We start from the raw sequence: 13,945 nt of genomic DNA on the forward strand, positions 1-13,945 counted from the left end.
TGCAAATTTCTCCAGAATCCCCTCAAGCCGTGTGAGGAGTTCAGGCTCTCTGTGGCTGGATGAGTGACAGCGCCTCAGATCCATGCTTCTACATGGCGGTCGTGAGCAGAGAGTTGGCGGATTGGCTTGGGAGTGGTTGTTTAATGCAGGGAGAGGGGGATGTTCAGCCTTCGCCCAGGGAAAGGCAGACGAATTGGCCGGCGCTCCGGCAGAGCTGTGGACCCCCCACCCCAAACGGCTTTAGCTCTGGAAATCTCATTGCTGTTTATTTGAATTACAGGGGCTGAGATGAGAAAAGGAGGGCTAATGAAGTCCAGCTTGCCAGGCATGTGCAAACGATCACTGGCGGGGAGAGCAAGCGAGCTAGTGGCGGCGGCAGGCTCGCCGGATTACAGCCCCCATCTCATCCTCACGGTTCGGCTACTTAAAATGTTGGGCGAAACGTGTGCTTTGTGTCTTTTTGTCTGTCGTAACACGCGTCGCAAGGTCAAACAAGCCCCACAGTCTGTGTGCGTATGTTTTTTTGAAAATATCCAAACGACATTCAGAGGTATACCCAAACATAATTGTTTTTTTTCAATTAGGCACAGAAAGTGAAGTGTTTCTCTCTATAATTATGCAATCATGTTGCATTGTGCCAAGAGACTCCAGAAAGATTTAAAGTTCACCTACCTTATTGTAGAGCTGTGACGTAATTGAAGGAACACAATATTTTCAAAATGATGAATCCAATTATTACTACATGTGTGGCCACCTCCAGACAGACAAGGAATGTGATGAACAGCTATTGCATACCGCTCATTTCTGCTTGGAGGCAGACGTCTGTAGCTTTTTATCTGTGTTTTTTGCCGTGTCTGTCACGCTTAGTTTAATTTTATCTGGCTAGCTCGGGTTGTCGAGGGCTTTTCTGTTTTGTTTGCTCCCGAGTGGCGCTCATTGGCACACCATTGTGTGTTGTTTGGCCGGCGAACTTGGCTTAAACGTGTCCCTTGGTTTATTCCCAGCCATCTTCGCATTTACCGCTGTAGCCGTTTTCGGTTTTCGGTCTTAGTTCCCGGTTATCCTTGTTGCTCACTGTGTGTTTCTTAATCAGCTAGCCGTGAATCAGCTTCACGATTATCGCTGTAGCTGTTGCCACTTTTCATTTTTGGTTACCGGTTAACCTGGCTGCTCACTGCGTGTGTTTGGGTCGCCAAATCTCACGTTATTCTGGTGAGGCTTTGGCCATCTTTCTTTGATTGATCCTTGTTAGCCACCTGTTGGCGGCTTTCTGTGTTTTTTTTTGCAAGCTAACCCCTTCTTGGCTGCTCGCCATTACTGCATCCACCTGCGACATAACGCATAGACATTCTCCACAAACACTACCAAAACTTTGCTTAAAACCCTCATGGCATCTTTGACTTATTAACACATAAACTAATATGGCGACTGGCTTGCTAGGGTGCTGGTGTTCCTCCAATGATGCCACAGCCCAGGTTGATAAAGACAGTAAATTTTGTCTTCATAATGCATTTTCTCGGAAAATAATTAAAACATACTGACAAAATATATATATAGATTTTATGCAAAGACCATATACTTTTTCTTGGCATCTTGTATGTTAAAGAATTTTAGATTACCTTTAAAATGTCGATCGGAACCTGTACTTGGTGTCTTTTTGTGTGACGTAAAGACGTGTTGCTAGGTCAAACAAGCCCCACTGTGTGCACGTTTTTTTCCCAAATATCCAAGCAACCTTTAACTCTTTTTATAAATATAGACTTTTATTGTGTTACAGATTTAGAAAAATACATTCACATAGTTTCAGATAACAAACATATAGTTCAAGCTAAAAAAAGTCTCCTTTGCTCACTTATTAAAGCACTGAGTCCGGTTTAAAAAAATTATGCACTCAGAGATTTGAATGCTGTGAGTTGGCCGCAAGGCTGAAATGTGCTATAATGGTCATTCATGTATGACAGGGAGAATGTGGATTCCAATAGTTAAAAAAGTACTAGACCCACTTGACAAATGGCCTCCACATTCTCTTGTCTTTTCCTAATCTGACACCAGACAAATATTCCAGTGACGGCAAATTGTGTAGGCGGTGGGAAAATGTCTGAATCTGCACAGCTTCCTTTCAGTGTTTTTCACAATGTAAAAAGCAAGTCCACAACAACCAAAATCATTGCAATGTTAAAAGAAATACTTCTTTTTGTTCCTGTTCTGTTTTGGAAGCATAGTTATGAGCGTTGGGGAACCGCCCATGAATGAGAGGCTGTTTAGAAGCAAATCATACTTACTCTCACATATAATATCATACTCTTACACACACAATTATACTCTTATACAGACACAGTCATACCCAAGCACAAACACTACTATACTATCTCACACATACGACCATACCCTCATACACACACTACTATACACTCTCACACATATTACTAGCCTCGCATACACACTACTATGCTGTCACACACATACTACTGTACGCTCTAACATATACTGTACTACTTTCTCACACATACTAATATTCTTGTGGTTACTCCAGTTTGACGCCAAACTGTATAACACACACAGTTCTACCTGAGAGGTGAGTTGATAATTACACTTGTTGTGAAAAACCCCTATAGTAATACGTGTGTTTGTGAGAAACAATACATGTGTGTGAGAAAGTATTATAGTGTGTTAGAGTCTAAAATAGTGTGTCTATGGGAGTATAGCAGTATATGTGTTAGAAGATAGTAGTGTGTAAGTGTGATACCCTCATATATGAGTGGGAGAACGTTATTTTACTTTGAGAAGTAATAGTATTTCCCCTTGTAAAGTTCCACATGTGTTCATCTAGTGTATTTTGATCCTATTACATGTACTTCATAAAATAACTAAACCTGCACACTCATCCATTACACTTTCAATGATCAACTCAAAACTTTGTATCAAATTTATTTTCCGGTCCCAGATTACCCGGGTACCACAAAAATAATGATTTAAAGTGGCCTAGGCCGCAGCCACAGGGTTTTTGGAAAATCGGAGATTGTGTGTTGAAATGAGGCTGTGCGGACCACTCTGCTTGAATCCTTACACTGATATGATTTGGGCGGAATTGATTCACGCCATAAAGCACACCGGTGAACAGATACCGCACAAAGGTTCCTACCGCATAACAACACACTGCGGCAATACTGTAAATTCTCTTTGGTTTTCCTCTATGTAAGTAATTAAATAATACAATAGAAATTGTGTTCAATACTTTAAAAAAACACACTTAAATATGGGGTTATCATAAAAGCTTACTAGTGTGTATATAAGGGTATAATAGTATGTTTGTGAGAGTATAGTAGTGCTTGTGCATTGGTATGGTACATGTCTGTATGAGAAGGGGTCCAGATGTGAGAGTATGATCTATGTGAGAGAAAGTACAATTTACTTCTCAAACGGCCTCTCATACCCGAAGCATATAAAAAAAAAACTCGAAAAAAAGCAACTTTTGCACCGATTGAACTTAGCAGGTCGTTTCTAGCCAAATATTCGCAGCGTGACCTTTCCGCAGCGATGGTAGTGCAAATGCAGAAAAACGCTTCGTTCACATTTAAGGCCCGGGCGATTTAAGGTGCTTACTGAAGGGCACTTAGTCCGAAATGTGCAGCTTAATGTTCAAAATGACTTTTCATTCGTACATGTTTGCAATCCTTCAGTAAAACTGGCCCACTTACACAACCCCACCCTGTAAGAGTGACCTTTTTAGTTTGACCCAAATGACGCATTTGGTTTTGGAGGAACATCCTGGTCATGTGACCTGGCAGTATGCTAGCACCTGCTTGGGCAAATCAAGTCTACTCAACAGGAAGTAGCAGGTGTGGCCTGTAAAACTGCACTTTAAAAAGCATCCCAAACAACATTCGACGCTGTGACATTTCATGTGAAGAACGGTTTGGTGATAAATGGGTAGTCAAAGTTATTATTGTGTTTGTGAAATAGGAATTAAACAGCTTAAGTCACCCGCGTTATCAGACTCAGGGGGCGGCCATTTTAATATTTGACGGTGACTCAAAATGACATCACACTTGCTCTGGGCTGATGCTGCATTCATTGAATGTGGAAAATCGGATTTATCCCACTTTGATTGTCCTAGGTTTTAACTTGAGAGCATTTATGGAAAAAAATAAGATTTTAAAAACATGTTTGTTGTTCTATTCAACACCGTCTTTGCATGCTATTAAAATGAAAGTAAATTAATGTAATAACAATTTTGTTGTATTCGAGAAAGGGGCAAGTAAAACCTTTATATTTGTTATTTCAAAGGAGGGGATAACCGCTAAAATAACCCTTAACATTTGAAAAACTAAGTTTTAAGAATATCACACATGAGCTTTAGTTTGAAATCAAACAACAATGGCAAACTACGGCCTGGCAGCCTTTTCAATCCAGCCCACCCAATGAAAATGTTAAAAATATTACTATAATATTTAAATATAAAATGGTAAAAAAAAAAATACTACTAACAAAAATTTGTCGTGTCCCTTCGTGTAACTTCCCCTCAACGAGAGAATATGTTTTCACAAAGCGTTAATGTGTAATGCGCTCAAGGCCAACATTTGAATAGCTGGCCATATTTTTAAGTACTTACTATATTTTTTCATCATGCATGAATTATGTTTTTTAGGTTTGAATAAAAAAGGATGCAAACAAACTCACATCTGAGCTAGCCATGTTAAATTTAGGGTTTTTCGATGCACCCTAAAACTACTACTACTTGGCAAGGGGAAATACTACTTGGCAACTCGAAGTCAAATAACAAGGAAAACCATATACAGTAAATTTAGTGCTTAAAAAAAGGTACGCAATATATTACTTTCATTTAATTTCTTCATTCCAATTATGGTATTGGTGGGGTTTTGGATCAGTAGATACAAAAAAATCAAATCAAATATATTTTTACCTCCTGGCCGAGCCCCCCAGCCAAATATTAGCACAATGCGGCCCATGATTTAAAAAGATTGCAGCCTCTGCTCTTAAAAGAAACAGTGAATTGCTTAACATAATATAGGTGAATTAAAACAGATGGTTACCTTTAAAGCAGAGAGAAAAAAAAACAATGGAAATATCCTGGGCATGTATTGGTTCAACACAGCATTGTGATATTAAATAAGAAGAAAATGTAATTAAAAATATATATATATATCCACCTATTTTTATCCATGTCTGGGGTCTAGTATTCTACAAAAATAAAATGCATTGTTTGGAGTTGTAGAGCCACCTGAATAATAATATTGTTGAGATTTTCTTTGGGTTGACATACACTTTAAGTATACTGCTTTCCTTGAGTTATTTGAGAGACTCATTAACACAATTGATTTGAAAATACTTCATCAAATAGAAAACAACACATAAGAATTAGTCATATTTGTTGTTAATATTTACCTGAAATGCTTGCATACTCACCAACACTACAGTTTTAAGTGTTAGACTACCGCTTTCCTCCCTGATTTAAAAAAATATATATACTGCTTGTTCAAATTTAAACAACAACAAAAAATCTTAACTCTAGACTTGTATCTAAGGTTGGCATAAGATCCACATGGGATAATTGTGATTTCCCACCATTAAAAAATGCAGCAGTAGGTCACAATGCAAACATAACATTGCCTCATTTATCAACAAGGTGAGCCCCAGTTACTATGATGTCATTTTCAGTTGAAAGTAAGTGTCAAAATGGCTGCCCCCAAGGCAGATTTACAAATATATATTCTTGCTTCCTAATTAATATTTCACAATCCAATATTCATTAGAATGTCATATTTAAACTTTGAGGTTAACCTTCCCATTTAACATGTTAATATTTGTATTTTGCATCAATGCCCAGACCTGCTAACAGTCTTCTGTCTTTCTTGAGTGCATTGTAGGAGTCAACACAGGATTGTCTAATAATTTAACAGTTAAAAAAAATAATGCTTTAAAAAAAAATCACCCAAATAAGCACACACACACGCACACACAAAAGGTTATCACCGCTCGCATGGGTGTGAGTGCTTCCGTTTTAAGGTTAAAGATCAGCCATGTCTTCCTCCATCTGCACTGTCTGCAGTTTGGCTAACTCCTTCCCTTCAAGGGGCTCCAAGTTACCACACATGGCACGCACCATGTCATTTACACCCGCCGTCCCTGCGCCGTCCTCTTTCTCCCCCGCCAGTCCTATGAAGTCGTTATCCATGCAGGAACCCATCAGGTGCGGGGTTCCACGTACCTCATGGCCCCCAAGGTATTCTTGCTGGAGTTGATGACCGCTCGGTTCCGTCCGGGCCATGAGCGTTTGTGTGCTGACAGCGAGAGTTGTGTACACCTCGGGGCTAGATGTTTCAGAAACCGGCGCTCTGCTAGAGGGTTGTTCTTCAGAATTGGGGCCAGAGTAGCTCATGGGTCCACTGGGGTCCAGGTGGAGCCCGTGGTGGTACGTGGAGTAGATGCCACCCTCCAGCGGCTCTTTTTTGACGCAGTTCATGTTGTACAGGATAGTGCTGTGGTGGAGGGAGCTCATGGACAGCTTGTCCCGCTGCTGGAAGGAGTCCTCGCCGGAGGAACTCGCCGTCACGTCATTCAGAGTTATTGTACCTGTAGCAAGACAATGAGATTTTCAATTTTGGAGGCCTATGCCTCAGGGCGGCTGTTGTGCGTCTCGCGCACGTTCTGTGTTGTTTTCCCTTTCAGTTACTTCTTGCGCAGAATCTGCTCAATGTCAAAGTAAGTGCCGTGATGGCATTTTGGCTGCTTGCTTTGAGTGGTTTTCATGGCCTCTTATTGCCTAAGCCATGTTTTCTCTACTTCCCAGCTCTGAAGATCAAGAGTGCTGCAATGATGAGTGACGGAGACTTGTTTTTATTCAACTGTGGTCTTTTGAAAGTAGTCCCTGTTTGTGTTTTGGGTGTGGGGGCAGTGTCTGTATTCAACACTCAGGGTGAGGCATGATAGTTTTTTTTGTGACTGATTTTTTTTAAATTTCTTCTATATTTGTACTTATTTATTCATTTATTAGCTAACTGTTTATTCTCATAAGAATCACCATGGTGCTGTAGGCCATCCCAACTGACTTTAGGCAGTGGGTTATCCATTAATCCATCCATCCATTATTTGCACCGCTTATCCTCAGTAGGATCACGGGGATGCTGGATACCCAGCTATCTCCGGGCAGTGGGCAGGGGACACACTGAACTGGTTGCCAGCCAGTCGCAGGACACACAGACACGGACAACCAATCACTCGCTCATTCACACTTAGGGACAATTTAGACCGGCCAATTAACTTGACATGCAAGTTTTTGGAATGTGGGAGGAAACCGGAGTGCCCGAAGGAAACCCACGCAAGCACGGGGAGAACATGTAAACTCCACACAGGAAGGTTTGATTCCATGACATCAGAACTGTGAGGCACATGCGCTAACCACTGCGCTGCCGTGCAGTGGGTTATATATATATTTTTTCATTTATTTATGTATGTATTTATCTATTTGTTTATTTATTCATTTACGTATTTGTTTTTATAACAATATGTATTAATTTATTCATTCTTCATATGTGCAGCAAATATAAAACTTATTTTGTATTTGTAAATATTGTGCATATGTGCTCTCTGTAGTATTAACACATACTTCTCTTTAAAGGTGGGGTTCATCGTTTGAGGTGTTAAAAGTAGAATCTTTTTTAAGTCGGTGTTTACAATGGCCACCTGAGAACAAAGAGCCCTTATATTTTGTCCACCGCGTCTATCTGCTTTTATCTTACTTTTAATTAAGCTGTTCGGACCAGTACACGTTAGGTAAGAGAAAGAGGTAAGAGGAAAACCCCTCACCTGTTATAAGTCATAGTGATTTTTCAGGGAATTTTATAAGTAAACAAAGCACTTTATATTGGTAATTTTCTTACTGGAATAATAAATAATGAAACGGATCAATTCTTAATAATACCTCTCCTCAGATCATTTTAGATTTAGCCTTGTCAGTTATATGTCTGATCACCCAATGCCCTTTTTTGATGGAGATGTTTTGTGGTTTACTGAGTCTATTTAGCCCCACTCTTAATCATTACTTTTGTAATAGCATGATAATAATAGTGTAGTAACAAAGAAGTATTGACATGGAAAGAGCTGTTATTTTCAAATTCGCATACCAAATGATGGCCTTTCCGGCTAATCAGTAAGAAAAAAGTAATTATCGGCTTCAAAATACTAATTACTCTTAATACATACTGTATTGTATATTTTAAACAAATATGTGGTTGAAATCTTAAAATCATGAAGTCAGTTTTGTTCGACATACGAGCTTATACTTGTTGGACTGACAGCAGGAGGTCTCTTACATACACAGCCATGATACTTTCCATGGTACACGAATACAGCATTGAGGCAATGCAAACATCAAATGACTTCACTCATAAGCTAGGTGAGCCGTGATTTGATTTTACTGTACCCCATCAACTGTGGTTTCATTTTTAGTCAACAGGAAGTGACAAAATGGCCGTCCCCTGATCAACATTTGTGGATTTTTATGATTAATTATTTCACAAAGTCAATATTACTTAGAATGTCATTTGTAGACTTGTGCCAACACATACAACAATTCTTTATGAATCTAATATGTAAACTGTTTATTATCTCCTAAAATATCACAGAACCCACCTTGTGTGATTGAGGAGGAAGAATTAGAGGACGAGAGTTGCATGTGAGGAAGGCCGACATCACTGTTAAGCAGCGAGCTTCCATCACTTTCGGGCACAGCATTGGGTACTTGCACCAGGCTATACCCGCCCAACGGAGAGCTGAAAGTCAGCACAGAGGAGCCCCCATTCTGGGCAGCCATGGTGTGAACCCCCTCCAGCTTGACAGGCCCTCCGTTTACACAGCCCGAATAGGGGGATACATAGTCCTCAGTAGTGGCCCCAAGTCCCTTCTCATGCATGTCCTCCCCAGAGCCTCCAAGCAGGACTCCTCCGGACGGCCTCAGAGAATTGAACGCCAGAGGCTGGATGCCCAAGTTGAGCCCGTTAAATAGAACATTTCCGGGTGAGTGAAGGTAAGACGAGCCACCGTTATGAAAGGTGGCAGAGGGGGTGCTGTTGGCGGCCAGGCTTCCGTTGTAGAGCCCCCCACTGTTTGATCCAGCTGGCATTTTGATGTCCCCGATTTGCTGGATGACCACCCCGCCACTGTCCATGGGTGCTGTTTGAATTGGAAGTGCCCCGTGAGTAATTATGCCGTCTGAGGAGTTGGACAGGGGCCTGGGTGACAATTCTTCTTGACCTTTGGTGGATTCATCTTCTGTGCTGTGGTTTCCATCAGATTCACTGGGAGAGACAATGAAGCTAATTAGAAAAAAATAAAATATATAAAAATATATATTTCTATCTGTATACCAAATCCATATCCCCCTAATTGGAGGTGCCTAGAGTCAAGAACACACTCACTTTCACCAAACATTCATTCAACTTCGCTCCTCACAACCTGCCACCGAACATCAAGCCCACAGCACAACAAGGGGTGAGTTGCGGTGCCATACAACCCTTCATCAGCAGAATGGCCTTACACCATACACTGGTTTACCCCCTCTGCATCATATGGTTCGATCAAAACTCGGCCCCACTGCTAGTCCAAGTGGGCCACCCGAAAGCCCAGGTTAGCCAGTTCGAGCTGCATCGGTATCAGTCATTTTTAACTACCCTTTGCCATTCACATCTATTTCTAGCACACACTCTTGAATCCGTTGAATTGACAAACCTCACATCCAAAGCACGTTTCACACCATCCATCAAACCATATTTAGGGCTTCCTCTAATTGTAGTTCCCACCACTTCTGCACTACATACTCTCTTTGTCAAACAGCCTTCATCCATTCTTTCCATATGTCCAAAAAATCTCAGAACATTTTCAGCAAACCTCTTACAAAGCTCGAAAAAAAAGAAAAAAATATATAGTGCATCATTTCGTGGACAGGTGTTTGAGTGTGACATTCTTAAGTTGAGTGTAGCACATGGAAAATGTGCTTAGATTCATATTCCAAACCAGAAACTGGTGTCTTCTGTGTGGAAAACTATTTTTGTTTTCCTGTAAAGCTAAAACTAGTCTCTTCTATGAGAAAATTGTTATTTTGTGTTTTGCTAAAGACTAGCGTCTTTTGCACCAAAAACTCGAAATTTTGTCTGCAACTAACATCATGATCTTTGACACCAGAATGTAGCGTTTTCTTCTTTCGCGCAAAAGGTCTGCAATTTCTCATCATAACATTTTCACTGAAACGATGCCTAAAACTTGCGATGTGTTCCAGTGCATGAAAGCTGCCATTGTTTTCTCTTACAAAGGACTATCATCACCTAGCTTATACTCCCACTCCAAATGGCAGAAACATCTATTATTTGCTGGAAACCAGCTTCACCTTTATTTATACTTAAAATAAGCCTCTCTCTGAACGCCGGAAACTGGCATCTACCTCTGGGTGGGTAACTAGCATAATTATGTTGTGCTCCAGAAACTAGCAACTATTCCTTCACCCAGAAATACAGCCCTCTTTCTATTATTCATTGAAAACTCGCCCATTTTTATAGTAAACATTTGCATTTTGTTTTTAATTAGCATTCTCTTCTTTGCTAAAAACCAGCAATGTCCTCTTCTGATAGAAAATCTAGCATTATCTTCTCCTCAGCACAAAATGGTAGAGTAGTCTTTTTCATTAATTTCACCCAATACAAAAACCTATAGGCTTACTCTATTGCAACATATGTATTTGCAATTTGCAATAAAAATATGGTACATAATATGCATTTCTAAAGAAAATTTGAATTTTCCTTTGCTTTTTCCAATGACCCATGCAAGAGTCGCCGCAGGTCACATTTGTTGTTGTGTTATGAGGCTACACACAGCTTTTGAAGAGCAAAGCGCGCTTGGGAATGCATTGGCCGCTGGCCTCATATAGAGACGGCCAGCGTCAACAAGCGTGCAACCATTTGGCGCAATAAATTCTCGTGTGATAATAAAAAAACAGCCAGCAGTGCTAGTAATAGCGACTTGACACAAAACAAATGGCTTCAAATGTGCTACGGCCTTTGCTCGGAATGTAGGTTAATCTATTTAAAATGCATCTGTTTTAATGTGCCAATTTTAATGTGGATCTGCAATCATATTACTCATTTATTTTTTAAACTTGTACCTCAAGATTGAATCTAACAGCTGCACCCAAAACAACCAAAGGGGGAAAACTCCCCCTCTACTCCACCCCTTCAATTACTTTCCTAAGAACGGATAAAACCCTGAGGGCTTCGACTAAATATATCATTTTATATTTTACTTCAGTTGGGAGCCATCTTTTGTATGATCGTGTGCATGTGTGTGCAATTGTGAGTTAAGGAGGTCTCTCACATAAACATTAAAAGAGCCTACAGTCAGTGATCAGATAATATCAATTGGCTGTCAGTCTTTACACATCCATTCAAATGGGAAAAATATTTGTATATAGTATAATGAAAGTGGTACATATGGTAAATGTATATGTGTCTAAATAAATGACCCCCCAAGAATTTAAGTAATAATTAAAAATATTTTGTGTGAGTGTTATCATTGGATTCAACGTGTCGCTTGAAACTGGATCTGAACAGCAAGCAGTTCATATTTCAAAACACTACAAACGTGCTTCACACTTTTACAGTGAGTTTTCCTCACATATAACGACGACAAGCGTCACCAAAAGCGAATTTGTGAATGGAAGATTTACGCGCAAGTGCGGTGCGCCTTACCTTTTGGACTGGGCCTCGGATGGGTTTCTGTCCCTTTGCCTCCTGTTCTTGAACCAATTGCTGACCTGTGTCAAAGAGAGTCCGGTAATCTTAGCGAGGTTGCGCTTTTCAGCCGGGGAGGGGTACCGGTTCTGGTTGTACAAGTCCTTCAGCGCATTCCGAGACCTCTCCTTGAAGCAGTACACCGTCTCCTCTCCGTCCCATATCGTCCTGGGGAGAGGGTACTTTCTCCGGATCCGGTATTTGTCCACAGCACCTAGTGGTCTCCCCCGCGCCTTTTCTGCTTCGGTGTAGCGGGCTTTGTACCACAAATCCTGCAGGAAAGTGTGATTAGACGGGTTGAAGCCGTGGTTCTCCAGAATACTGTAGAGCTCATGGTAGCGAGCCTGGTGAAACGCCACCAAGGCTTGCGCTTTTAGGATGCTTTCGTTGCCGCGCAGGAGGTCACTTTGGGGGAGGGACCAGAGGAAACGGGCTAGCCGGTCCACGTTGCCACCCTGCTGCAGAGCTTCGCAAACGCAAGCCACTTGTTCCGGGGAAAAAGCCAGCGAGGAGGCGGCGCTCACCAGGAGCTCTGCGCGCAACGCGTCTTGGTCATGCGCTCCTCGCTCCATGGACACTTCGGCCGGTTCCAGGGCCACAAACTTGATGCAATCCCGCTTTTCCACCTCTTTCACATTTTCCCTCTTGGTGTTATTCGCTCTTGTGACTTCTCCGGCTGAAGAAGAAGACATTTTTTGCGCAATGTTTCCTTCGTCGGGTCACTCCTCCTCCCGGCTCGATCAGGTTACCTCCTCGCCATGCGAAGGGTGATCAGATATCTGACAGCAGCTGTAAGTAGATACTTCTCCCTCTCTCTCTCCCTCTCGCCTCCCAACGTGACTTTTTACTCCACGCAGACTGCAAGTGGAAGGAGGCATGCTGCAGTCTGTGCGCGCCGCAGCCACGCTATTGGCTGCCCACGCAGGGGTGGAGCGACGTATAGGAAGACGCTGAGGACTCGATTGTTTAGTTTGAGGCTGTCAGTCGCGCAAAAGTTCTGTTCCGATCTTGTATGTTTGACAGCGAGTTCATCTGTGCTTTGTCGTCTCATACCCAATGCCGGAGTGGCTAATCGGGATAAATGAGAAAGCCCGGCTCATGTCAAGGGGAGTTTGGGGTATCCGACTATCAGGATGAGAAAAAAAATATTTTAACATGGTTCTGTCACTTGCACTATCCAACCTTACTCGCGCATTAATTCTCTTGTCAGCTATTTGGCCACATCCTTTGCAACCCCAATGTAGCAGATGAAATGAGTTTTACCATATGGGGAATACTCCCCTCCCAAATTTCAATTTGGTTTGTAACGGAAAAATGAACACAAAATAGCATGAATGATAAGAGTCAGGTTAGATAGAGGAGAGAGGGGTGCTAATTGGAGCCGAAAAGACCAGGAAAAATAAATTGAAACGTGTTTAAAGAAGGACTGTTATCATTCATTTCACTCCTCTTGCACTTTTTGCCCGTCATCTGTGTGTCTCCAGTTGCGTGTTGTGCTGTGGGTTTGCAGAATTTAGCAGTTACTCCAATAAGCTCACAGTAATGGCAATTCCGTCTTTTTTTGAGAAGCAGCCTTTTTCGGCTCAGCTGCATAAAAATAGTTGAAAATGAAATTCTCGTGTCTATAGACAATGACAGTGTAATCAACAAAGTTGCAGAGACCAGTGCTTGGCTTAGGAGGAGATCGATTTTTTTGGTAGTCTAATGAACACGTAAGTAGTGAAGCTAATCGTTATAAGAGATTAGTGTAAAGCTTAACAATCGGTTGGGAAGGCAAATGCAATTTTTATTTCAAAATAGTGATACTGTACATATTTAAATATGTTGTGATCTATATAAGAATATTTATATAATTTTTCTATGAATTCATATTTTAAAGTGTTTTCTGTTGACTTATCAACGAATACCTCATTTCTTCCCAATAAAAATGCATGATAAGAGCTCGCTGCTGTTCCATTCATTCAATTTCCTCCTTCATAGCTAAGTGGACCGGCTTCTCATACCTGTCAACTTTAGCCAATTTAAAGTTAACGTTGGCTAACTGTTCCTGGAGTCACCGGAAGGGTGTGGTTCAATGGCTTAAAATATTTGACTCAGTCCCTCACTGTGGATGAGCCTCCCCTTCCTCACATGGTTAGTAGGTGTCA

At 41.3% G+C, this 13,945-nt stretch overlaps 1 protein-coding gene across 1 annotated transcript; it reads right to left on the reverse strand.

Annotated features, from left to right (window-relative positions):
- Nucleotides 1–5,235: 5,235 nt before the first annotated feature.
- six4a (SIX homeobox 4a) lies at nucleotides 5,236–12,591 on the reverse strand. Its single transcript, XM_088353996.1, has 3 exons — nucleotides 11,757–12,591; nucleotides 8,653–9,317; nucleotides 5,236–6,594 (listed from the first exon to the last, which is right to left on the reverse strand). Exons 1-3 carry the CDS (start codon nucleotides 12,488–12,490, stop codon nucleotides 6,029–6,031), a joined length of 1,965 nt encoding a protein of 654 aa, XP_088210122.1. The 5' UTR covers nucleotides 12,491–12,591; the 3' UTR covers nucleotides 5,236–6,028.
- Nucleotides 12,592–13,945: the final 1,354 nt, after the last annotated feature.

The sequence above is a fragment of the Urocampus carinirostris genome, chromosome 15, assembly GCF_059441175.1.
Source record: "Urocampus carinirostris isolate Australia breed hairy pipefish chromosome 15, RoL_Ucar_1.0, whole genome shotgun sequence".
Classification (NCBI taxonomy): Eukaryota; Metazoa; Chordata; class Actinopteri; order Syngnathiformes; family Syngnathidae; genus Urocampus; species Urocampus carinirostris.

What these genes read in the sequence shown, in the direction of transcription:
- six4a (XM_088353996.1), bottom strand. Translation starts at nt 12,490, where the DNA reads ATGTCTTCTTCTTCAGCCGGAGAAGTCACAAGAGCGAATAACACCAAG. An exon ending in TCCGAGGCCCAGTCCAAAAG is followed by an intron (nt 9,318 to 11,756) that starts GTAAGGCGCACC and finishes TGTCTCTCCCAG; the next exon opens with TGAATCTGATGGAAACCACA. An exon ending in TTCCTCCTCAATCACACAAG is followed by an intron (nt 6,595 to 8,652) that starts GTGGGTTCTGTG and finishes GTCTTGCTACAG; the next exon opens with GTACAATAACTCTGAATGAC.